This window comes from Hyperoodon ampullatus (genome assembly GCF_949752795.1).
Source record: "Hyperoodon ampullatus genome assembly, chromosome: 14".
NCBI lineage: Eukaryota > Metazoa > Chordata > Mammalia > Artiodactyla > Ziphiidae > Hyperoodon > Hyperoodon ampullatus.
Genome location: NC_136927.1, coordinates 39,274,800 through 39,301,608, shown reverse-complemented (window position 1 = coordinate 39,301,608; position 26,809 = coordinate 39,274,800). Strand labels below are relative to the sequence as shown.

At 49.2% G+C, this 26,809-nt stretch overlaps 1 protein-coding gene across 2 annotated transcripts in view; it reads right to left on the bottom strand.

Annotated features, from left to right (window-relative positions):
- Positions 1–25,328, bottom strand: part of SCNN1B (sodium channel epithelial 1 subunit beta) — a gene marked incomplete at its 5' end in the record, with an annotated part of 30,223 nt that extends 4,895 nt beyond the window's left edge. The window contains 6 exons of one of the 2 annotated variants that reach the window (XM_079719910.1): positions 2,045–2,152; positions 2,464–2,627; positions 4,435–4,538; positions 14,980–15,170; positions 22,351–22,627; positions 25,010–25,328. In XM_079719910.1, coding sequence (XP_079576036.1) covers positions 2,045–2,152; positions 2,464–2,627; positions 4,435–4,538; positions 14,980–15,170; positions 22,351–22,627; positions 25,010–25,320 — 1,155 coding nt within the window. The remainder of the gene's footprint in view (positions 1–2,044; positions 2,153–2,463; positions 2,628–4,434; positions 4,539–14,979; positions 15,171–22,350; positions 22,628–25,009) is intronic. The other variant, XM_079719911.1, reaches the window with a different exon arrangement.
- Positions 25,329–26,809: the final 1,481 nt, after the last annotated feature.

Here is a 26,809-nt window from a genome sequence, read left to right as displayed (position 1 = left end):
TGGTCAGCGAACTAAGATCTGCAAGTGGCCAAAAAAAAAAAAAAAAAAAAAGCTAACTCTTAGATAGCTCTTGTCACAAGGCTGCCAGCAGGTTTCCGAGCCCTTTACGTGGAAGGACCCAGAAGGGAAGACAGGCAGGCTTGCCCTGTGCTCCTTCTTCCTGGAGAGAAACACTCAGGGAAGGCGAGAAGTGTGCTGTGAGTGCTCTGACTGGATGGAAGAGGGAGTGACCTTCTACAGAATGTCCCCCGGTTGGGGAGGGGGGAGGCGGAGAGTGGACTCAGCCCTCCCCTCCCCCCGCCCCGGCCCCAGGCTGGATGAGATGAATCTACTCATACTGGGTTTTCAGGTCATTCCACTCAGAGATGAGCTATGTGTCCCGGGGCCAGCCCTTAGCCTCCCAGCCTCAGTTTACTCCTGTCACTCCCATCGGCTCAGGCGGGGAGGTCGGCTTGCCATGGGGCGCTCAGCGAACGGAAGCAGCCATTCCTCACGTCTCTGGCTGCCCAGTTAGTTTCCCAAGTGCTGCCTCTGGAGGACTCCCTGCTCCCACCCTGGCCAAGGAGCCCACAGCGTCTTTTCCGCTCTCCTGCCTGCTGCTTCCCAGTAACGCATCCTCTCCTCTGTTCTCCCTGGCAGACCTGTGGGCTCCCTGCGGGAGGAAGTGGCCGGGGGGAGGTGGCAGATGAAATGGCACAGCGGGAGGAGCGGGTCTGGGGCGAGGTCAGGGGCAGTGGGGTCAAAGGGAGCCCTGACTTGGCCAAGTGTCTCACACTCGCCCAGACCTCACTGTCTCACCTGGAAGGCGGGAGTCCTCTCCAGGGCCCAGCTGAGGCTGGGCTAGGGCGGGGCCTGGGTGGGCCGAGCACCTGACCAGGGCCTGGGGCTTTGCCAAGGTCTCCGGCCAGAGTGGTGACTGCACTGGACGAAGCAAGAACTGAGGTTTTTCTGGAATGAGGTCTCCAGGGCTGGGGCCTGAGGCCTCTGGCCTCCTCCTCCGTGCTCCCCACCTCCCTGTGCTGTCTTGTCTGTCCATCTGTCCCTCCAGAGGCTTGGAAGGTTCCCTGAGCTCTCCATCGCAGGCAGAAGCCCCTCTAGACAGGAGGGTCAGAGTGTGGGGTGCCTGGGGTCAGCTGGATGGAGTGGGCGGGCAGGCGGGCATGGGGGAGAGAGGAGTCTCCTGACTGAGGCAAACGGGAAGACCACACCTTGCTTGGGGCTCTCAGACACGGAGCCGGGCACCGCCCTGGCCCTTGTTATGCCTCAGTTTCCTTATCCACCAAGGCAGACTGGGCTGGAAGAAAAAGTGTCAGCGAGTGGTCACTTTTGCAAAGACTCAGTGTGTCCTCTCCACCGGGGCCAGGTCTGAGGCCAGGCCTCCTGGGCTGACCTTGGAGATCAGGATAAGGGGGAAGCCCCCCAGCTGCAGCAAGGGGGATTGAGGCCAGATACAAAGAGGGACTTCTCAGGTACATCAGTGAGGCATTTGGACTGGGGTCTGTAAACCCCAATTTCCTCATTCCTAAAAATAGTATCTACATCTTAGGGTTGTTGTGAGGGTTAAATGATTTAATGTATATATGTGAAGCATGTGGAACAGTGCCTGCCTAGCACACAATAAGCCTGCTGTTATTAGTATATTAATACTTATAATAAATAGCATATATAATAAATGCTATTAATAGCATAATACGTTAACAAGTTAGTAATTATTGTTAGTATATTATTGCCTCGTAGGGGTATTGAAAGGATTAAATGATAATGTAATTCATGTAAACCCTTAATATACACAAGGCTTCTTCTTGGGAGACCCCAGAGCAAGACCCCAAGGGCACACCTACAAAGCAGGGTGGAGAAGTGGCCAGCCCTGGGCTCTGGTGAGAATCAGGATTAGACTGGCTCCCTAGCCCCCAGGGCACCCTGTGGTCCCAAAGATCCAGCAAAGTCAGCCTTGCTGGGATTAACTTTCCCAGAGACCTCAGGCCTCAGGCTAGGCAGACGTGGACGGGGGCCCCAGGGTCATGAGGCTGCACTGTCTTCCCACCTGGATGGAGTAGGTCGTGTTGTAGTCGCTGTAGAGGTTTCGGATGGGGACGTCGGAGCCGTTCATGGTGCACTGGCTGTAAGGCTCGCCCTTGCGCTCCAGCTTGTCCTGTGTGAGAGGTTGTTTGTGGGGGGCCCCTGGTCACCCCTAGGAGGCCCCCTCTGTTCCTCCCTCCCATCTAGCATGCAGATCTAGGGGATGCTGAGAGGGGATGGAGGGTCGATGCCCCAGCAGGCACCAGGGGTTGGGGGGCACTCATCTTCCCCCAGAGCGTGGCCGCCCGGTGGGGTTCCAGCCAGAAGGCGAGGCAGGAGTGGATGGTGAGGAGATCCAGGGCTTGGGGAGGCCCGGCTCTCCGGCTCTCAGGCCCTGGGAGGTGGGCGCTGGGCAGGTGGGGTGCCCTTGGGCTGCAGCCATACCACCAGCACCCCGATGGAAGTCTCCATCCCCGACATGGCGAAGATGCCCTCTTCTTTGATGAAGGGGTACGACATCTGCTCGTGAAGCATCAGCCGGGCACCGGCTGTGGTCGTGAGGAAGGGCACGTAGTCTTCTTGGCCCATGTCCAGGATCAACTTGAGGCCTGAGGGGAAGACGGGGCCGAGGGCTGCCTGAGCTCGCTCCCCAAGGCTGAAGGAACACCCACCACCCACTGGTCCAAGTCCCCTCCAGCCAAGGGTCTGTGCAGGAAGCTGGCTCCACTTTACGAAAATCCAGACTTCTTGCCTTCTCTAAGGCCCCCATTTGAGTCCAAGCCACCATGGTCTCCTCTCTGGGCTCCTTTTGCCCCCTGTACCACCCCCCATGATCTCTCTTCCACAGGCAGGTAGGCCTAGGGCCACAGCACAGGCGGTCCTACCTCCACTCACACAGGTCCCCATTCTCTCCACTCACTTCCCTTTGCTGCCGTGCTCCTTTCTGCTGCTGGGACTTCGTGACGCTCTCCCTTCTCTCTGGAACGCTGTCTCCAGCTCACCTTTCACCTAGAAACTCTTGCTCTTCCTTCAGATCTCAGCCCAAGTGTCACTTCCTTCAGAAGCCTTCCCTGACTACCTAGACTGGGTCTCAGGATCTCTGCGATATGCTCTCCTAGCCCTGGAACTTTTCTTCCAAGTAGCTCTCTCACTCTTGAGATTCTTCTTTTATTATCTGTCTTCCTGCCCCACTCCACTGTTCCCTTCGTGAAGGCAGAGACCAGACCCATTATTTTATGCACCAGGGGACGGGGCTAGGTGGTTAGGACAAGAAGGCTAGTATTTATTGAGCACTTGCTACATGCTGAGTGCTGGGCTAAGGGCCTTATTTACATGATCCCACTGGTGCTTTCAAGGGGCATATGAGTTAGGTACAATTATCGTCCCCATTTTACAGATGAGGAAACTGAGGCTCATAGAGGAGAAGGGATGTTGTCATAGGTCACTCAGTGAGGAAGTGGAGGGTTGCTGGGCTTCTAAACAGGCAGCCAGGCTCCTTGATCTTAATCATCTTCTCCTATAGACTGAGTTGACCAGCACCTCTGTGATACCCAATGTCTTCAGGGGCACAGGGGTGGTGAAGGGTGGGCAGCCCACCCACACCCCTATTGACCAGCAGCCCTGACAGTTGCTGAATGACACCTGCCCTTTGATGGCTGGGGAGGGCACAACCTGAGCGGGGAGGAAGGATTTGCTCCCCAAGGCCTGGTGCACATGCTGAGTCTGCCAGCCTTTCTCCCAAAATGAGCAGCCTCTGCCATCAACCACTTCCTCTTCCTCCCTTCTGTTTACTACTTCACCTGCTCTCTGTCTCTCAAGAACTGCACGGAAACAAGGCTGAGAGTAAGGGCTCTGCCCCAGGCTAACTATGTGAGCGTGGGCAAATTATTTACAACTTTTCAGAATATCTGCATTTATTGAGCATTTTCTACTTGCCAGGCTTAGAGACAAGGCTGCTTGCTCTGTGCTCAGAGGTCTACCTGCCTTAGGCCAGGATGATTTGATGAGTTCTATACTATATATATGATCTGCTCTGTACGATATGGGGAAACAAGGGCTTCGAGAAGTTAAGTCTCAGCTCAGCATCACCCGGGGATAAATGGTGGAGCTGGGATTCCACCCGGTCACAGAAGCCTGTGCTCTCGACCGCTAAGCTTACTGCTACCTCGCTTTGCTCATCAGCAAAATGGGCACACCAGTCGCTACCCCAGGGATTTATGAGCCTTGGGTGGGGGGACGGCTGAGAAGGCACCTGGCCCAGCCCCCGTGCACACGGTAGAGGCTGCCCCTCCGCATGCCAGCCTCTGTCTAACCTCGGTCCTGCCCCTCAATGGCCTATGGTGATTTGGTCTTTCAGCCCCACATGATAGGATTTAAATCCTCACGGCCCTGGCTCCAGGACAAACCAAGACTTACCAAACTCAGCTCCGGGGTTGGCTGAAGGGAGGGCCTTCTCCCTCATGCCCCAGTTGAAGATGTAACAGTTGCCATATTCAGGGTGGAAGATGTGTGTGAAGTTCCTGAAAGAAACACCATCAGCTAGAGAGCAGGGCCCACCCCACCCCAGCTGATGCCTCCCCTGCCCAGGGCTCGTGGCAGAGGGGAGCTGGTAGATTACTGCTCAGAGAGGCTCAGGAGGGGAGAGGTGAGCAACAGGTCATTCTGTCCCTTTACCTGCACCCAGGCACCCACCAGAGAGGAGATTCCTGGACTCCCTTGGGAAAGAAGGGTGAGGAAGGGTGGAACTAGGCTCTCTGGCTTAGCCACGAGTGATAAAAAAGAAGCTTATTTGATGTTTTCATCTGTCTCATCTACACGGTCTTGTAAGTCATGTGGTCATTTAAACGGTGGCCCCCAGAGAGATGTCCACGTCCTAACCCCAGGGACCTGGGAGTGTGATCTTATTTGGAGAAGGGGTCTTTGTGGACATAACTCAGGATCTTGAGATGAGATCAGCCTCTTTTATCCACGTGGGCCCTAAATCCAACCACGAGTGTCCTTCAAGAGACAGAAGAGGAGACACAGATACAGAGGAGAAGGCCACGTGAAGACGGAGGCAGAGATTGGAGTTACACAGACAGAGGTCAACACCTGGGCCCACCAGACGCTAGAAGAGGCAAGAAGGGATTCTCCCCTGCAGCCTCTGGAGAGAGCCTGGTCCTGCTGACACCGTGACTGCCCACTTCTAGCCTCCTCTGTGAAAGAATAAATTTCCGTTGTTTTAAACCACCCAGTTTGTGGTCATTTGTTACAGCGGCCACAGGAAACTGATACAGATCATAAGAGTGAGAGGGCGGCTCCAGGCAGTGTTTGCTGTAAGGAGCTGGCGGAATGCAGACAGGTGGGCTTGTCGGGGAACCTCGGGAGCTCAGGTAAAGGGGAAAGTAGACGGAGATGGAGGGCTGTGAATCAGGAGAGGGTGCAAGCAGAGGCCAGGAAAGAGAGAACTTCACAACGAGGTGTGACGAGCCCCATCTAGGATCCTATCTTATGTCATGAGAATGTTTCCTAAGGAAATAATTCAGCAACAACACAAAATGTTTGCATAAAGATGCTCACAAAGAAGCGACAGTATAATGTAGTTTCAGATAATCTGGTTAATTTTTTTTTTGATATGGAACTTTTCAAACATAAAAAGTTGAGAGAATGAAGCCCACCACCAGCTTCAACAATCCCCTACGGGACTTCCCTGGTGGCGCAGTGGTTAAGAATCCACCTGTCAATGTAGGGGACACGGGTTCGAGCCCTGGTCCGGGAAGAGCCCACATGCCGCAGAGCAACTAAGCCCGTGCGCCACAACTACTGAGCCTGCGCTCTATGAGACCACGAGCCACAACTACTGAGCCCACGTGCCACTACTACTGAAGCCCGCGCACCTAGAGCCCGTGCTCCGCAAGAAGAGAAGCCACCGCAATGAGAAGCCCGTGCACCTAGAGCCCATGCTCCGCAACAAGAGAAGCCGCCACGATGAGAAGCCAGCTCGCTGCAACTAGAGAAAGCCCGCATGCAGCAACGAAGACCCAACACAGCCAAAAATAAAAATAAACATATTTAAAAAACCCAAAAAGGGGGCTTCCCTGGTGGTGCAGTGGTTGAGAGTCCGCCTGCCGATGCAGGGGACACGGGTTCGTGCCCCGGTCTGGGAAGATCCCACATGCCGCGGAGCGGCTGGGCCCGTGAGCCATGGCCACTGAGCCTGTGCTCCGCAAGGGGAGAGGCCACAACAGTGAGAGGCCCGCCTACCACAAAAAAAAAAAAAAAAAAAAAAAAACCCAAAAAAACCAATCCCCTACGGCCAGTCATGTTTCATCTCTACCTGCCCCCACTCTCCCTCTCATATTATTTTGAAGAAAATCTCAGACATCATAGTTTTATTTGTTAACATTTCTATATGTATCTCTACAAGAACTCTTAAAAAACCATGCTAAACTAACAAAAATTCCTTAATATTATTAAACATTCAATTTATATTGTCTCACAGAGGTCAATTCTGGTTTTACAATTTATTTGTTTAAATTGGGATCCAAATGACGTTGACATGTGATTGGTTGATATGCCTTTTAAATCTCTTAATCTATGGCTCCCTTCATCTGACTTTTTTTTTTGTCCTTGTAAAATAGCTGTTAAGAGTTCTGATTTCATCCAGCTAATAATTGAAGAGGGAGTGATACAATTAGAGGATCATCATTTTGCAACCCTGATTTTGGGGATTTGGGGCAATGTGCACCAGTAGTGACCAATGCTGGGTGTCCTGATGGAAGAGCACAGGCTGTCCAGGAAGTAGCCTTGCCAATAAACAAAACAACAACAAAACCCAGCCTTGAACAGGATCGAGCATCTGTCTCTACCATTTATAGCAAATACTGGAGACAGAGGAACAAGTTCAAAGACACTACAAAAAGTCAATATGCAAAATCCAGACTCCAGTTTCTTCAACAAAGAAATTGTGAGAGAAGGTAAGGGAGGTAACCTATAGATTAAAACAAACTTCAAAGACTTGGTTACAATCACAACCTGTGGACTTTAATTGGATCCTGATTCAAACAAGTAAACAAAAAAGTATGACATTGATGAGTGTGAGTGAACACGACTGGATAGTTGATGGTATTGAGGTATCACTGTTCATCTCTTTTTCAGGTAGGATAATGGTATTGTGCTTCTGTTACAAAAAGTCTTTCTCTTTTAAGATACATTCTGAACACTATATAGATGAAAGAATATGATGTCTGGGATTTGCTTTAAAAACAGCACAGGACAGAATGTGAATCACGCTTGTTGGATCTGGGTGGTAGGTCCATGTGAGTTCATCACACCCTGTTCTATCTATGTGTATGTTCTCAAGTCTTCATAGGAAATAGCATTTAAAATGTCCTTGTAGGGGGCTTCGCTGGTGGTGCAGTGGTTGAGAGTCCACCTGCCGGTGCAGGGGACGCGGGTTCGTGCCCCGGTCTGGGAGGATCCCACGTGCCGCGGAGCGGCTGGGCCTGTGAGCCATGGCTGCTGAGCCTCCGCGTCCGGAGCCTGTGCTCCGCAATGGGAGAGGCCACAGCAGTGAGAGGCCCACGTACCGCCAAAAATAAATAAATAAATAAATAAAATAAAATGTCCTTGGGTGTTTTTATACTGTTTTTGTTATTTTATTTAAAAACAGGAAGGAATGGGGCTCAGTGCATCAAATACTGCAGAAATATCACCTGAAATGCAGTACTTTCTAAGCTTTCTGTTCCACAACTTTTACTGAGCGACTTTCACGGGCCAGGCCCGTGCTGAAGATTTCTAATTCTCAAAATAACCCCATGAGGTCAGCTGCTCTTTGTCCCTGTGTTCAGATTAGGAAACCATTTCCTCCATCTTTTGTCTCACCGTCTGTGCCAGCAGAATGAGGTGGGTCCACGGCAGGCAGTGAAATCCAATCTGGGAGCTGACCCTGCCTGACACATGTGAGCTGCTTCCTCAACCTCTAAGCTTTGGTGTCCTCCATGGTGAAAGGGAAATCAGGAAGAAAGTGCATTTCTTCACCCAACATTTACTGAGGCGTGCACTGCGTTGGGGACACTGAGGCTGGCAAGACAGTCCTACCCTCGAAGCTCACAGCGTGGGGGACACCACGGAGCAGCGTCATGGCAATCCTCTCCTTCCAAAGTGCGTCTCTGGCCTAGCTGCCTCCCTCCACCTCTAAGGCTCCCAGACTGGTCCTGGCCGCCGGCATCTCCTGCCCCAGTTCCTGCTGGAGCCTCTGCCTCCAGTCCTGCTCCCTCAGTCTTCCTTCTGCACAGTGGTCAGGGCAAGTGTTCAAGCTGTGAATCAGCCCAAGGCACGCCCCTGCTAGAACCTTCCAGAAGCTCCTTGCTGCTCACAGAATAAAATGCAAATGCCCTACTGGGCTTTCTCCCCGCCTTGTTCATTATACTCCAGAGACACTCCAAGATGTTTCCAAATTCAAGGCCCGCTGCTCCTTGGGCCTGGGATATTCTCTGAGCAGCAATTTCTGAGGAGAAATTGTTGGTTTCTCCTCATCCTTCAGGTTTCATCTGCTCGGAGCCGTCCCCTGACCTCCCCACGCAAAGTCACTTCCCAGTTACTTGACCATTTCCACCTGCTTATTCCCCTGATGGCATGCATCAGAAGGTGAACTCATCTTCTTTAACTGCTTGCTTATCAGCTGCCTCTTGCTTTAGACCATAATCCCAGGGAGGGCAGCTGTCTGTTTGCAGGGAGAAAGAAGTTAAAGGCTAAGAGCTCAGGCCTGGGAGCCAAGCCTGCCTGCATTTGAATTCTGGCTCTGCCACTTACTAACTAGCTGGTGAGCTTGGGGGAAGTTGCTTCACTTCTCCATGTCTCGTTTCTCCACCTGTAACACTGGGGTAACAACAGCGCCCACCCAAAGGGATTGACGTGGGGGTTGGAAGCCAAGCACACTGAAATACTGAACAAATTCACCCCCCATCCTCAGAGCCTGGCACTCAGTAGACAGTAAATATTTGTTGGATAAATTATAATATGTGGTAAGAGTATCAACAGAGATAAGCCTGTAAGAGTGGGCGTCCGGGTAGGGAGTGGGTCAGGGAAGGTTTCGTGGAGGAGGTGAGGCCTGAGCTGAGACTTTAAGGGTGAGTAAGAGGTAGCCGAGCCTGGCGGGTGGGGAGGAGAAAGGGCAGCCCAGGCAGGGGGCACGACACACGCGAAGTCCCAGAGGGAAGAAACAGCTTTGGGCGGGCACTACAGAGTCTCTGTCCTGTGCGGGATCAGGGCTGTGGCCACAGGGAAGGAACGGAGCAGAGCAAGCCAGCTGCAGCCAGGCCCTGCTCTGGAAGGAGAGGCCCCACCCCAGGGGTGTGGGGATACAGTGTGCCTAAGGAGCTGTCCTGGACATCTACAGCTCAGGAGCGGGAAGTGGCTCCGGGCACGGCCAGATCCCCTCCTGTCCTGGGTTGCACTCTTAGGCTTGCCAACTATTTGCTTGTTGATAATGTTCTTTACCTGGAGAGGCTGCTCCCAGCACTGGCTTCCTCCGGCTCCAGAGCTAGGCGTTTCCCTCCAAAAACCTTCCCTGGAACAGAGGCTAAGGTGTATAGACAGAGACCAGCAAGCCTCCAGAAAAGACTGGGGAACAGAGCATCCTAACAGGAAGCAGTATAGCAACAGTGGTACTGTGTAGTAGAGTTTGGGGAAGGGCAGAAACTAGCTGGGCAATCCCCGAAGCAATAATTACAACAACAACAACACTTACAGATGCCTAGATCTTGGTTTCTAAATACCATTCTCCAATAAAAGGACTGGAGCTCCTCAGACAAATGGCTGATTCTAGGACTGGGGCATCTTGTTGTGCCAGAAAGTAAGGAAGTACTTAAAAAATAAATAAAGGGATGGGAACATGTCAAAGAGACATAGGAGCCAACTGAAGGAGCTCTCAGTGGCCAAAGATGGAAAATTTTGAGTAAGAAAATAAATAGTGTGGTATTGGATTACAGCCCAAATATACATGAGTCCATATTGGTATAAATTAAGAGACTGAATAAATAAACAAATGGGGAAGACATAAATCTTCCTTACAGACGAATTCCAAATAGTGTATGTTCCCCTCTCCAGGAGAAGTGGAGTTTAGTCCCTCCCCGCTGCCGTCACCTCCACCCCCCAGAGTACAGGCTGAACTTAGAGACGTGCTTCCACGATACAGAGCACAGGCGGGGAAAGTGGTTACGTTAGAGCGGAGAAGCCCAGCACACAGCACCTGAACCAAGGGAGGAAGGCCAACATCACGGGTGGTGTCGAGTGCCTAACATGTACCCCACACACGATGTGATGAGGAGCCCCCTCACCTCTGTGGTCTTCTTCCCCCAAATCCATCTTATCTGTGTAAACCCAAATCAAAGGCTTTCTATAAAACACCCAACCAGTACTCTGAAACTGTCACAATCATCCAGAACAAGGAAGTGTGAGAAAGTGTCACAGCCAGAATGGACAAAGGAGACATGACAACCGACAGCAACCGACAGGGGTCTCTTGGATGGAATCTTGAACAGGAAAAGGTCACCAGGAAAAACTGATAAAATCCGAATAAAGTGTTAGGTTTATTTAATAATGATGTGCCCATGTCGGTTTCTTAGTTTTGATAAATTACTATGGTGATGTAAGAAGTTACCAAGAGGGGAAACTGGGTGAGGAGTACAAGGGAACTCTGTACTCTCTCTGAAACTTTTCTATAAATCTAAAGCTATTCCACAATAAAAAGTTTATCTTTAAAGTGCTCAGATAATTCTTAACACATGCTCAGCACTGTTCTAAGCATTTTTTTTCTTGTCTCCTCTTTTTTTTTAACATCTTTATTGCAGTATAATTGCTTCACATAAGCACTTTATCTATGTTAACTCATTTAAACCCCATGATAGCCCTATGAGGTCATTTCACTATCCCCATTTTCCAGCTGAGAAAACTGAGGCACAGAGAGGCTGAGTAGCGTGCCCAACAACACACAGAGCTGGCATTCAAATCTGGGTGGTTTGGTGTCAGGGTCCAAACATGGCTCATATGTTCCTAAAACTGCAGCTGCTGCATCTTGAGCATTTGCTACATACGAGCAGGAGAGGAAGGAGTCCAGGACAGAATGAGGAAGCCGTAGTGTCTGGGGCGCAGCACTGTGAGGGCAGAGAGAGGCATGTGTCCTCAGCACTGAGTCTGAGGCTGATTCAGGAAGGTGGGTAACCAGTTGTCTGTGTGAGTGAGCAGGAGCACAGAGATGGGTGGACTAGGGTTTCTGTGCCAAGTGTCTGGGTCACACCCTCCACTCAGACTGCCGAGTGCTGAAGAAACAGGCTTGGGAGGGGTGGGTGGGGAGGAAAGATGATCTTGATTTCTGATGAGGTGGTGAAGTGACACAGGGTGGGCCTGGCCCAGACTGCCACCTCTGACACTCACCAGCTGTGTGACCTCAGAGATGTTGCTTAACCTCTCTGGGCAGTGGTTGCATCATATAAAATGAGGGCTTGTTGCCAGGGTCAAACTGATTTTATACATGTAAAGTGCTAAGAATAGTGCTTGGCACATCAGAAGGGCACAATAAACGTTAGCATCATTATTGAAGAATGAGTTCCTTGTCAAATGTGGGTTTAATGAGAATAACACTGAGTCTTCACTACTGTCAGCCTGTCATGCATATTAACTCATTGAATATTCAAAATAACCCTGTAGAGTAGGCACTGTTATTATCTATTTTACGGAGGAGGAAATTGGAGGCATATAAAGGTTAAGAAATTTGGGACTTCTTCCCTGGTGGCGCAGTGGTTAAGAATCCACCTGCCAATGCAGGGGACACGGGTTCAATCCCTGGTCCGGGAAGATCCCACACGCCATGGAGCCACTAAGCCCATGTGCCACAGCTACTGAGCCTGTGCTCTAGAGCCCGCGGGCCATAACTACTGAGCCTGTGTGCCACAAGTACTGAAGCCCGCGTGCCTGGAGCCTGTGCTCCGCAACAAGAGAAGCCACCACAATGAGAAGCCCGCGCACTGCAACGAAGAGTAGCCCCCGCTCGCCGCAACTAGAGAAAGCCCGTGCACAGCAACAAAGACTAGAGAAAGCCCGCGTGCATCAACAAAGACCCAACGCAGCCAAAAATAAATACATTAAGAAAAAGAAAGGTTAAGAAATTTGTTCAAGGCCACACAGCTTGTAAGACAGAGCAAGGATCTGAACCGAACAGTCTAACTGCAGAGTCGAGCCTTGACCCACCCCTTCACTAGACTTACTCCCCAGCCCTAGCTACACCACAAAAGTTGTGTGGCCAATACCGGGTGTTGCCTGCCCATCAGCCATCTTCTCTTTGGGGGACCACCCTCAGTCCATGTGACCCAAATGCGACTCGTTTTGGAGGGCGCCATCTTGGCAACAAGCAGGTCATCCCCAGGTTGCCTCTGGCCCTGGATCAGGCCTGGAAACAGCTGGCTCAGTTTAGAGGCCGTGCTGTGTGCAGAACGCACACCTTCGAGCACTGGGATCCTGCTCAGTGGGAGATGCTCACGCTTCAGGCATCAGGGACCTGACAGCAGATCCCAGTGGATGCTAGTTGAACCCACTGTCCCAACTCACTTGCACTTCAGGACATATTCTGACTGAGCAGATGGGCCATATATTTGCAATTACAGTATTACATCTCTCTCTTTTAGCTGAGAGGGTAAAAGATGAACTTGTGGGCACAGCACTAGTCCATTGCGTACCAACAACCTCAGGCAGGGCTGCCAGGAATGGTTGGGCAGGTGTGCTCTGAACCAAGTGCCCTGGCCCAGAGAGAGGGCTGGAATCCAGCCTGTAACCAACCAGCCAGGATGTGTGCCATCAGCAGGGAGTCATCACGTAGCTCTTCTACCTGTAGGACTGGCCTTTTCTGATTCTCACAATGGACCAAATGTGCAGCGCTGCCTCCTCAGTGGGCCTGGATTCCGTGACACAGCCTATGAAACGCCTGCCTTTTGAATGCCTCTGCATTTTGGGGGACAGAGGGTCCACAGCTGTCAGCAGATTCTCAACAGAGGTCCCTGAAGGTGTACGAGTTGACTGAGTTGGGCTGAGGCCACAATCCCTGGGAGGGTGAAACCACTAGCCTGTCACTCATCCAAAGCAGCAAGACTCAGCAAAACACCCCTTTCTCCAGAGGCCTTAAGTGTGGGAATTTGAAGCCCCAGGCCAGGAAGATGCCAGCACCTCTGGGAAACAGGACTGGCTGAAGCCCGGGGCGGGACCCAGGTGGTGTGGTCTCCCTCACCCAGAGGCCTGGCCAGGAAGCCAGGAGGGGGTGCTGGGGCTTCAGCAGCTCTGCCTGTAGCCAGCCCCTCCTTTCCCCCGTGACCCGCCAGCCGACCTGCAGCCCTCTGACGGCCGCCCCAATTCGGGGACAGAGCTTGGCTCTCAGGCCCAGGGTCTGGATGGTCAGAAGCTGGGGAGGGGAAGGAGGGGGAGATCTGTGGGCCATTTGTAAGGGGACACAGGCTTTTGGGGTTGACCCTGCCCTCATTCTGCCATCTTTTCAACATTGGGGGTTGTTTGGGAAAAAGGTGTTTACAGCGAAGACTTCCAGGCCCTAAGTGCTGACGTGAGCCACTTCATTTACTTTTATTTTTTTTTCCTAAAAAAATTTTTTTTGGGGGGAAGTTATCTGCATAATGTACTTTTGTCACTATGAATTCCTTTCATATATTTTTTTAACATTTTATTGGAGTATAATTGCTTTACAATGGTGTGTTAGTTTCTGCTTTAAAACAAAGTGAATCAGCTATACGTATACATATGTTCCCATATCTCTTCCCTCTTGCGTCTCCCTCCCTCCCACCCTCCCTATCCCACCCCTCTAGGCGGTCACAGAGCACTGAGCTGATCTCCCTGTGCCATGCGGCTGCTTCCCACTGGCTATCTATTTTACGTTTAGTAGTGTATATATGTTTTTTTTTGTTGTTGTTGTTGTTTTTTGCGGTACGCGAGCCTCTCACTGCTGTGGCCTCTCCCGTTGCGGAGCACAGGCTCTGGACGTGCAGGCTCAGCGGCCATGGCTCACGGGACCAGCCGCTCCGCGGCATGTGGGATCTTCCCGGACTGGGGCACGAACCCGTGTCCCCTGCATTGGCAGGCGGACTCTCAACCACTGTGCCACCAGGGAAGCCAGTAGTGTATATATGTTAATGCCACCCTGTCACTTTGTCACAGCTTAAAGACACAGACCTACTAGAGAATGGACTTGAGGATATGGGGAGGGGGAAGGGTAAAAATTTTTTTTGTTTGTTTTTTGGCCACACGGCATGTGGGATCTTAGTTCCCTGACCAGGGATCGAATGCCGCACCCCCTGCCATGGAAGCACGAAGTCTCAACCACTGGACTGCCAGGGAAGTCCCCACTTCATTTACTCTTCACAGGAACTCTAGGAAGTGGATATGGTTATTGTTCCTGTCTTAGGGATGAGAAAACCGAGGGCAGTAGATGCTGGGGTACCTGCACAGATCCCCAGCTGTGGGGTATTGGAGGCTAACAGCTCACAGCCGCCCCTTCTCCCTCCACCTTGCCTGGGAAATTAGGAGACCCCGGCCCATCCTCCTGGGGGTGGCACAGAGCCAGTGAGTAACTGATGGGGGCACGTACAAGGGGCTGCTCCCACGCCCCCGCCCCCGACCTCCGCTTAAGGGAGGTCAGCTCTGTGGTGCGGTTTACGCTCCCCGTGGATCAGGTCAGGCCTAGACGTCACCTGTGGCCACAGCCTCCCTTAGCTCAGTCCTCTTTCCTGCAGACTTTTCCTAAAGCGATTCCCTCAGTACGTGATGGGGCCTTCAGCGCATCCCTGTCTCAGGCTGTGCCCCCAGAAAACCAAAGACACCTGGGCACAGACAACTGTGGTGTAGGCTGAGTGGCCAAGCAGGGGTGTGGACCGGGATGTGGACCGGGATGTGGACCCTGGCTGCAGGGGGCCCGGCGGCTATTACCTGTAGTTGCAGGGTTCCGCCCCGAAGAGGCAGGCCAGGATCAGCTGCTCGGCGGGGTAGCCCATGGCCACCAGCTCCTGGTTTGGAACCTGTGCGAAGATGTTGGTGGCCTGCAGGGTGTACCACTCCATCACGGCCTGGGTGGCGCTGCTGAAGTTCCGGAAATTGCACGTGGTCCCATTGTGGCTGCACTGCGGGGGCAAGAGGGGTTCCTGTGGGTGGGGGCTGCTGCCAGGCCTCTGCCCCGAGGGCCAGGGCGGCGAGGGCGCTGCCAGCTGCCCTTCCAGAGCCTACAGAGGGGTGCAGGCCCCTCCACCATGAAGCCCAGGTCACCTGTAGACACAGGACAGACCAGGCCCTGACCCTCCAGCCTTGGCCACTCTGCCTCTATTGGTCCTCCTGGTGGGAACCCAGGAGGCCTGAGGGAGAAGCTTCTCCTTAGTTCTGAGACAGCCCTCTCCAGGCCGGCATGGGGCGCTGTCCTCAGGCCAGTTCCTGGAGGTCCTCATCTCACCTCAGGGAGATGATACTACTTAAGAGTCACTCTTGGGACTTCCCTGGTGGTGCAATGGTTAAGAATCCGCCTGCCAATGCAGGGGACACGGGTTTGAGCCCCGGTCCGGGAAGATCCCACATGCCGCGGAGCAACTAAGTCCGTGCGCCACAACTACTGAGCCTGAGCTCTAGAGCCTGCGAGCCACAACTAGTGAGCCCACGTGCCACAACTACTGAAGCCCGCGCACCTAGAGCCCGTGCTCCACAACAAGAGAAGCCACCGCAATGAGAAGCCTGCGCACCGCAACGAAGAGTAGCCCCCACTCGCTGCAACTAGAAGAAAGTCCACATGCAGCAACAAAGACCCAACGCAGCCAAAAACAAACAAACAAATAAATATATATATATATATATATATATATATATATATATGGACTCACTCTGTCCTGGGCTCTGTTCTCAGGACTTTTTTTTTTTTGGCCACGCCCCATACCTTGCAGGATCTTAGTTCCCTGACCACGGATGGAACCTGGGTCCCCTGCAGGGGAAGCTCAGAGTCCTAACCACTGGACTGCCAGGGAATTCCCAACTCAGGGCTTTAGTTCTATTATCTCATCAATTCTCACAGCAGCCCTGCCCCATCATCATGAAGACACTGAGGTCCCCAGCCCACTTACACACCCACACAACATGCACTCACACACACACGTGGGGCCTGACCCTGAGAGCTGGTGCAGCCACCAGGACCACACCTACTTTACAGATGAGGAAATGGACACAGGAAGCCTGCTAACTGCACCAAAAAGTAGTAGGGCATTGGGCCAGAGTGGGCACTGGGCCTCTGGAGCCTCGTGCTGTTTGCTGGTTTGTGTGGAGAGGTGGGGGGGGGTTGGGTTGTGGAAGTCCTGACCACATGGGGGGCATGGGAGGCAGTGGCCTCCTTCTGGGGAGTGTCTAGCCCCAGCCTGGGTCTCCGAACAAGGCTGATCATCAGAATCAACATGGAGCCTATTAACAAGACAGATTCCTGGGTCTGGGCCCAGAACTGCCCATTCAGATTCTCCAGAATGGGGCCCAGAGATCTGAGCAGTTACAGAGCTCCCAGGGGATCCAGGGCACAGACAGGGAACCTTCTTCCTACTGCTGGCTTGCGGGCATCCCAGCATCCCAGTTATGCTTTGGCAATGACTGTATTGCATAGCTGTGGTTTTTCACCTGTCCGATATTTATGCCTCTGTCTTTTGACAATAAGACTTAATTCCTCATTGCTGCCGCTGTTGGCTGAGAAATATCTTTTTGTTCACAGAAAACAAGATTATGTTCTTACCAAAAAAGATGAAACCAGCTGGGTTACTTTCAAAAGACAACTAAGTCAGCACTGCAGACTAATGAGTAGGATCAATAAGAACATGATTTTGGCACTTTAAACGTTGACAAGTTCTGCATTTCTGCTGTTTCAGTTGTACTACTACAAGCACTATTTATCAGCAAAGACTTTGAATGCTCTTCTGTCAAAAATAACAGCCGTAGCTTCAAGATGACAGAGGAGTAAGACGTGGAGATCACCTTCCTCCTCACAAATACATAAAAAATACATCTAGGGCTTCCCTAGTGGCGCAGTGGTTGAGAGTCTGCCTGCCGAGGCAGGGGACACGGGTTCGTGCCCCGGTCCGGGAGGATCCCACATGCCACAGAGCGGCTGGGCCTGTGAGCCATGGCCGCAGAGCCTGCGCGTCCGGAGACTGTGTTCCGCAACGGGAGAGGCCACAACAGTGAGAAGCCCGCTTATCGCAAAAAAAAAAAAAAAAAAATACATCTACATGTGAAACAGCCCCTATAGAACATCTACTGAATGTTGGCAGAAGACCTCATATTTCCCAAAAGCTTTGCTTTTACCATTCATCCTAGGGTTAGGCTAAGAGAATTCAGCACCACCAAACCAGCTTTACAACAAATGCTAAAGGAACTTCTCTAGGCAGGAAACACAAAAGAAGGAAAAGACCTACAATAACAAACCCAAAACAATTAAGAAAATGGTAATAGGAACACACATATCGATAACTACCTTCAATGTAAATGGATTAAATGCTACAACCAAAAGACACACTGGCTGAATGGATACAAAAGCAAGACCTGTATATATGCTATCTACAAGAGACCCATTTCAGACCTAGGTACACATACAGACTAAAAGTGAGGGGATGGAAAAAGATATTCCATGCAAATGGAAATCAAAAGAAAGCTGGAGTAGCAATTCTCATATCAGACAAAGCAGACTTTGAAATAAAGACTATTACAAGAGACAAATAAGGACACTACATAATGATCAAGGGATCAATCCAAGAAGAAGATATAATAGTTGTAAATATTTATGCACCCAACATAGGAGCACCTCAATACATAAGGCAAATGCTAACAGCCATAAAAGGGCAAAGTGACAGTAATACAATCATAGTAGGGGACTTTAACACCCCACTTTCACCAATGGACAGATCATCCAAAATGAAAATAAACAAGGAAACACAAGCTTTAAATGATACATTAAACAAGATGGACTTAATTGATATTTATAGGACATTCCATCCAAAAACAACAGAATATACTTTCTTCCCAAGTGCTCATGGAAAATTCTCCAGGATAGATCACATCTTAGGTCACAAATCAAGCCTTGGTAAATTTAAGAAAATTGAAAACATATCAAGTATCTTTTCCGACCACAACGCTATGAGACTAGATATCAATTACAGGAAAAAATCTGTGAAAAATACAAACACATGGAGGCTAAACAATACACTACTAAATAACCAAGAGATCACTGAAGAAGTCAAAGAGGAAATCAAAAAATACCTAGAAACAAATGACAATGAAAACACAATGACCCAAAACCTATGGGATGCAGCAAAAGCAGTTCTAAGAGGGAAGTTTATAGCAATACAATCCTATCTCAAGAAACAAGAAACATCTCAAATAAACAACCTAAGCCTTCACCTAAAGCAATCAGAGAAAGAACAAAAAACCCCCAAAGTTAGCAGAAGGAAAGAAATCATAAAAATAAGATCAGAAATAAATGAAAAAGAAATGAAGGAAACAATAGCTAAGATCAATAAAACTAAAAGCTGGTTCTTTGAGAAGATGAAAAAAATTGATAAACCACTAGCCAGACTCATCAAGAAAAAAAGGGAGGAGACTCAAATCAATAGAATTAGAAATGAAAAAGGAGAAGTAACAGCTGACACTGCAGAAATACAAAGGATCATGAGAGATTACTACAAGCAACTATATGCCAATAAAATGAACAACCTGGAAGAAATGGACAAATTCTTAGAAAAGCACAACCTCCCGAGACTGAACCAGAGAGAAATAGAAAATATAAACAGACCAATCACAAGCACTAAAATTGAAACTGTGATTAAAAATCTTCCAACAAACAAAAGCCCAGGACCAGATGGCTTCACAGACGAATTCTATCAAACATTTAGAGAAGAGCTAACACCTATCCTTCTCAAACTCTTCCAAAATATAGCAGAGGGAGGAACACTCTCAAACTCATTCTACAAGGCCACCATCACCCTGATACCAAAACCAAAGATGTCACCAAAAAAGAAAACTACAGACCAATATCACCGATGAACATAGATGCAAAAATCCTCAACAAAATACTAGCAAACAGAATCCAACAGCACATTAAAAGGATCATACACCATGATCAAGTGGGCTTTATCCCAGGAATGCAAGAATTCTTCAATATATGCAAATCAATCAATGTGATAAACCATATTAACAAATTGAAGGAGAAAAACCATATGATCATCTCAATAGATGCAGAAAAAGCTTTTGACAAAATTCAACACCCATTTATGATAAAAACTCTCCAGAAAGTAGGCATAGAGGGAAATTACCTCAACATAATAAAGGTCATATATGACAAACCCACAGCCAACATTGTTCTCAATGGTGAAAAACTGAAACCGTTTCCACTAAGATCAGGAACAAGACAAGGTTGCCCACTCTCACCACTAGTATTCAACATAGTTTTGGAAGTTTTAGCCATAGCAATCAGAGAAGAAAAAGAAATAAAAGGAATACAAATCAGAAAAGAAGAAGTAAAACTGTCAGTGTTTGCAGAGGACATGATAGTACACATAGAGAATCCCAAAGATGCTACCAGAAAACTACTAGAGCTAATCAATGAATTTGGTAAACTGGCAGGATATAAAATTAATGCACAGAAATCTCTTGCATTCCTATACACTAATGATGAAAAATCTGAAAGAGAAATTAAGTAAACACTCCTATTTACCATTGCAACAAAAAAGAATAAAATACCTAGGAATGTTTTACCTAAGGAGACAGAAGACCTGTATGCAGAAAACTATAAGACACTGATGAAAGAAATTAAAGATGTGATACAAACAGATGGAGAGATATACCATGTTCTTGGATTGGAAGAATCAACATTGTGAAAATGACTATACTACCCAAAGCAATCTACAGATTCAGTGCAATCCCTATCAAACTACCAATGGCATTTTTCACAGAACTAGAACAAAAAATTTCACAATTTGTATGGAAACACAAAAGACCCCAAATAGCCAAAGCAATCTTGAGAACGAAAAATGGAGCTGGAGAAATCAGGTTCCCTGACTTCATACTATACTACAAAGCTACAGTAATCAAGACAGTATGGTACTGGCACAAAAACAGAAATATAGATCTATGGAACAGGAGAGAAAGTCCAGAGATAAACCCACACACATATGGTCACCTTATCTTTGGTAAAGGAGGCAAGAATATACAATGGAGAAAAGACAGCCTCTTCAGTAAGTGGTGCTGGGAAAACTGGACAGCTACATGTAAAAGAATGAAATTAGAACACTCCCTAACATCATACACAAAAATAAACTCAAAATGGATTAAAGACCTAAATGTAAGGCCAGACACTATAAAACTCTTAGAGGAAAACATAGACAGAACAGTCTATGACATACATCACAGCAAGATCCTTTTTGGCCCACCTCCTAGAGAAATGGAAATAAAAACAAAAATAAACAAATGGGACCTAATGAAACTTAAAAGCTTTTGCACAGCAAAGGAAACCATAAACAAGACGAAAAGACAACCCTCAGAATGTGAGAAAATGTTTGCAAACGAAGCAACTGACAAAGGATTAATCTCCAAATTTGCATGCAGCTCATGCAGCTCAATATCAAAAAACCAAACAACCCAATCTAAAAATGTGCAGAAGATCTAAATAGACATTTCTCCAAAGAAGATATACAGATTGCAAACAAACACATGAAAGTATGCTCAACATCACTAATCATTAGAGAAATGCAAATCAAAACTACAATGAGGTATCACCTCACACCGGTCAAAATGGCCATCATCAAAAAATCTACAAACAATAAATGCTGGAGAAGGTGTGGAGAAAAGGGAACCCACCTGCACTGTTGGTGGGAATGTTAATTGATACAGCCACTATGGAGAACAGTATGGAGGTTCCTCAAAAAACTAAAAATAGAACTACCATACGACCCAGCAATCCCACTACTGGGCATATACCCTGAGAAAACCATAATTCAAAAAGAGTCATGTACCACAATGTTTACTGCAGCTCTATTTACAATAGCCAGGACATGGAAGCAACCTAAGTGTCCATCGACAGATGAATGGATAAAGAAGATGTGGCACATATATACAATGGAATGTTACTCAGCCATAAAAAGAAACGAAATTGAGTTATTTGTAGTGAGGTGGATGGGTCTAGAGACTGTCATACAGAGTGAAGTAAGACAGAAAGAGAAAAGCAAATACCGTATGCGAACACATATATATGGAACCAAAAAAAAAAAAAAAAGGTTCTGAAGAAACTAGGGGCAGGACAGGAATAAGGACACAGACATAGAGAATGGACTTGAGGACACGGGGAGGGGGAAGGGTAAGCTGGGGTGAAGTGAGAGAGTGCCATGGACATATATACACTATCAAATGTAAAACAGATAGCTAGTGGGAAGCAGCCACATAGCACAGGGAGATCAGCTCAGTGCTTTGTGACCACCTAGTGGGATGGGGTAGGAAGGGTGGGAGGGAGACACAAGAGGGAGGAGACATGGGGATATATTTATATGTATAGCTGATTCACTTTGTTATAAAGCAGAAACTAACACACCATTGTAAAGCAATTATAGTCCAATAAAGATGTTAAAAAAAAAAAAAGACTTAATTCCTCCTTCAGGAAGCCACCCCTTCCCCCTGACTCAGTCCATGTGGTCTGATAAAGGCTGACGTCATCCTCAGCTCCAGGGTATATGACCCAGGACTGGCCAATCATGAAAGCCTGTCCTCCAGCTCACAGTGATTGGTTTAGGGGTGAGCATGTGACCTGATAATCAGTCTCAGGACTTTCACTGAGGCAATTAGGAAAGAAGAGCTTCGTTTCTGGGAAGAGTGCTAAGCCTGTGGGATGTATGTCTGGCATTGCCAGAGTCTTCCATGTGGAGAGAGCCAGCCAGAGAGCAAAGTGAACTGAGAGAAAAGATGAACCTAGGCGGAGAGAGATGGACTCCTGATGACAGCATCTGAATGCCTGGATCCAGCCACATCTCAACTTAATACACCCCTGGACTTCTCATTTTGTGAACCAAGGAATTCCCTGCTTTGCTTAAGCTAGTTTGAGCTGGGTCACTGGCATCCAAAAGTGTCTTGACTAACATATCAACTATTTCTAATTTTAAAAAAGCACTGCAAACATACAAAATAGGCACTGGCTCCAGCCTGTTTTTCCCCCAGCAAGACCCAGATTATTTAAAGAAAGAAACTCCCATCAGCCTCACTAGTTAGGGCCCATTGTTTGACCTGTGCCTGGGCCCCACTTACTAGTCTCATGGCTACTTTGCATTCGCGGGCACTGCAGGTCCTTCCTGGTGCTGGGCTGCTGCTTGCTGAGCCATTGTAGTTGTCCTCAAAGAGGTCAAGAACCACCGGGTGATGGGGGTTCTGCTCATTGATAAAGACCAGGGGCATGTGGTTCCAGATGGTGAGGTTCAGGACCCTGGTGGTGTTGACATGGCTGAGCTCAGGACCCAGGATCCTCTCTAGGACTGCCTCCATCAGTTCATCCAGGTCCTTCAGCAAATGCTTGACTTTGGAGTACCTGTGTGGGAGAGAGGGCAAGTCAGGGAGGCAAGAGGCAGCTTCAAAGCAGAACGACTGTAGTCTGGGATCCCCTCCTACTCCAGTATGGCTGCCACCACATGTGAGAAGAATGCTCCTCCACCCCAAGCACCCACCTCTCTATCTACACACCCATGCGTCCATGCATCCTTCCACCCACCTGCTCACTCATTCATTCACCCAGTATTTGGTGAGCATCTACTATGTGCCAAGTACTGTGCAAGGCACAGAGGATATTATGGCAAACAAGACAGAATGGGTCTTTTTCTGTATGAAATTCACAGACTAGTGGGAAAGAATCCTAAGAGCTCACAGTTATTGATCACTTACCATGTGCCAGGCGCTAGGTGCTTCCTACATCTTTTCATTTAATCTTTGCCACAATTTTATAATCATCCCCACATATGGATAAAGAAACTCTGGGAGTTGCTATGATTTCCTGAGCTTATCCCACTGATGAGGCCGCAGAGCTGAGACTGGAACCTGGGTTTGGTGGGCTCCAGGAGGTGTGCTGTGTAGGCACGGGGCTCTGACTTCTCCCTGCCAGGAGGGATAGAGAATGTTGGGGGAGGGGCAGGTCTGTGATCCTGAGGTCCTAATTCTCCAGCAGCAATTTGGGGAACAGGAGCCAGTTTCAGGAGGGAGAAGGCAGATGGGACTGTGGGGCTGGGATCCAGGATCTTCTCTCAGCCCCTGAGGCTCCCATATTGGAAATGGTGACCAGTCAGTCTGGCAGAAATGTGTCCACACCAGTGGGTGTTCCCACCAGGCCCTGGGTGGGGGCCCCAGGCCCTGCACCCCAGTCATTCCAAAACCCAATTTATCCAAGATCTTGCCCCAGAGTGTGGTCTCTAGGGTGGTGTGTATCAGCTCTGGCTGGAGGACTTCCTGCAGGAGACAGCACTAAACCCTGGACACAGGCCCAAGTCCTGGTATGAAGGTGTACACCAGCTAGAGCTGACACCAGCCTCAGATGCCAATACAACCTGTACCCTGACCATCAGACCAGCTGCCTCTGTGCACACAGGGAGAGGAGGATTGGGTAGGTGGCGGGCTGCGGGGTAGGGGCTGCTATTACAGCCTAGATGTCCATAGCTGCTGTCGAGCTTGGTAAGTCCTGTGTTGGAATTCATGGGCTCTGGGTTTGAATTCCAGCATGCCACTTAATATCTGTGTGACTTTGGGTAGGTTAACCTCTCTGAGGCTCTGTTTTCTCATCTACAAAATGGGGGGGATTGAAATATTTACCCTAGAGGGCTTTTGGAGGATTCAATTAGGTGATGCTTATAAAGCAGGGTGTGTTATTATAATTATCAAGAGTTTTCTCACATAGCTACAAAGACCACCCAAGCAAGGAAGAGCAGCCCTATTACTAGAAAGAAGTGACTTTCTGATAGCTGGAAATGTAATCAGGAAATATGAATTCCCTTCCAGGACCTTCTTTTGGACAAGAACGTTCCCTGAGACTCAGACATGCTGGCCCTTTTGTCAAGTCCTTGAATGTACCAAGCTCTGTCTCACCGCAGGACCTTTGCATGTGCTGTGTCCTCCACTTGGGGCATTCTCTTCACTCTGCCTGGCTAACTTCTACTCATTCCTCGGGGCATTTTTCTCTGACTGACCCTCTGCCTTTCCTCAACCCTGACTAGGTTGGGTGTCCTTGGGTGTCCCCTTCCTAGGCCTTGCCATCAAGTGGTTAAACAGTGGCAGCTCTGGAGTCAGATCAGGCCTGGATTCAAATTCTACAGTTGCTCACTGTGTGTCTCTGGGCAAGTTCCCTCACTTCTCTGAACCTCCATTTCCTGACCTATGAATTGGGGCTACTATAGCAGTGCCCACCCCTAGGGTGATTGTGTGGATTAGAATGACATGAATTACCCAAAGAACACTCAACACGCTGCCTGGTGTTTCTTAAGCACTCAATGTATGGTTGCTATATATATTTTTTAATCCTCACAATTACAATGAATTCAATATTTATGGGAAAAAAAGATTAATGTCTGTTTTCTCTGGTAGGCTGTGATGAGGGCAGGCATGTTGTTTTAGTTACTGATGTATTCCTGGTGCCTAGAACAGTTCCTGGCAATAGTAGGTGCTCAATAAATACACATTGAATCAATAAATAGGCACTGGCATGCCTGAAGGCAGGGACTGCCAGGTATTTTTTGAGGTTCTTTTTAAGCCTAGGAGGTTTATGAATTTTGAATCTTACTTGCTACAAAGGGATGAAAGCAAAGAAGGAAAGAGAAAGAGAAAGAGAGAAAGGGGAAAAAGGGAAAGAAGGAAGGAAAGCTGGAAGGAAGGGAAAAAAAATAAGAAATGCAGCCCCGCTGAGACCAGCCGCGCTCCAGGGACCACCTACCGGAAGGGGCTGGTGTTGCAGACGGTGACGGCGGGAAAGTCCATAGCCTTGAAGCCGATGGAGAGGGAGACGCTGACCTCCCAGCTCAGGTAGGTCCTGATGAAGACACCCCATTGCCAGCAGACGAGGGAGGCAAAGAGCAGGGTGAGCACGAACCACATGGCCTTCTTCTTGGGTCCCTCGCAGATGATGCGTTTGGGGCCATGGGTGTTGGTGTTGTCACAGTACCACACCAGCAACTCCTTGTATGTGTAGCCGGGGCCCTTCTGCAGCCGGTGCAGGCACTTGAGCAGGTACTTCTTTATGTGCATCGTGGCTCCTGCAGATACACCCGGGACAGTCACTTCAGATACCATAACAGCCTCCCGTCCCAGGATCTCCCAGTCATGGCCAGAGCATGGGCACTGGGGACAGGAAGGCCCTCTTTCTAGCCCTCCCTCCCTTCCTTCCTTCCCTCTTGCCATTTATCATCCATCCATCCAACCAACCCCAAAGCATTTATTGAGTGCCTACTGTATGCCAGGCACTGAATTAGCCCCTCTGGACTCAATGATGAGCAAAATGGACAAGGTTTCTTCCCTCTGAGAACTTCCAGCTTAGTGGACAAGTTACTTAAACTCTTAACTCCTCAAGTTCTCCGTGTGCAAAACAGGGACAACTGTACCTAGTTTTTATAGAATTGCTGAGAGGGTGAAATTAGGTGAAACATAAAAAGTGCCAAGTACAGTGCCTAGCACAGGCTAAGGGCTTAATATGTTAGCTACCATTATTACTAGCTGTGAGTGCTGAGACAGAGGTCAACCAAATGGTAACAAAATGTGATAGGAAGGACCCTGAGTACCCAGAGGCAGTAGAGGGCAGTGGTTAAGAATGCGGACTCTGGAGCGAAATGTCTGGCTTTGAATCTCGGCTCTGTGACTTTGAGCAATTCACTTTCTCAGTGCCTCAGTTTCCTCATGTTGTAAAATGGGGATAACAGTCCCCACCTCACAGAGTTGATGTGAAGACTGAAATGAATGAGAATCTGTAGAGTGTGGATTAATGCCTGGTACCTGTCAGCTACTGTTATTACCAAGGGGGCCCCCGAAGTCTGGGAGTCCTTGGAGGAGTTGAGTTAAAGGACAGAAGAGGAGTGGTGGTGGGAGGGGGAGGGGACAGCAGGAGCAGAGGCCGATCGGGAGGGAGCCTGGGGACGTGAACAGAGCTGGCCGCGCAGGGCCCTGTGGGCCATGTTAAGGAGTGGGGTTTCAATCCTAGGACAGTTGGAACCTGTGGAGACGAGATGCTGTCAACTCTGAGGTCTGAAAAGAGCGCCCCAGCTGCTCGGTGGAGATGGACTGGAGCAGGGTGAGGGTGGCTCCAGGAGCGCTGGGTGCTAGCTGTGGGTCAGCCAGGAATGGTTAACCTCTCTGAGACTGTTTCCCACCTGCGTGAGCAGACAGGGTTCTTGTGACGTTACCAAGATAGTTGTCAAAGAGCCTGGCACATGATGGCTTCTCAGGAAATACCTGTTTCCTCCTTCCTTCTGCCCATATACAGAGCCAGAACCTGCTGACGGAGCACCCCAGCCCTATCCCTGGAGCCCCAACTGGCCAAAGGCCACCTCCTTCATGAAGCTGTCCTGACTCCCTGGCTGGAATGAGCCCTGCCCCACTCTGAGAGCCTCTGCCTTTCTGGGGGCTCTGTGTTGGGCAGGGTGTTGCCTGCTTCCCAGCACCCTCTCCCCTTGCTTGGATGTTTCCTCGGGTGAACCCCTCCCCCAGTCTCAGTTGGTGTGAGTGGCCAGGCTACCATCCCTAG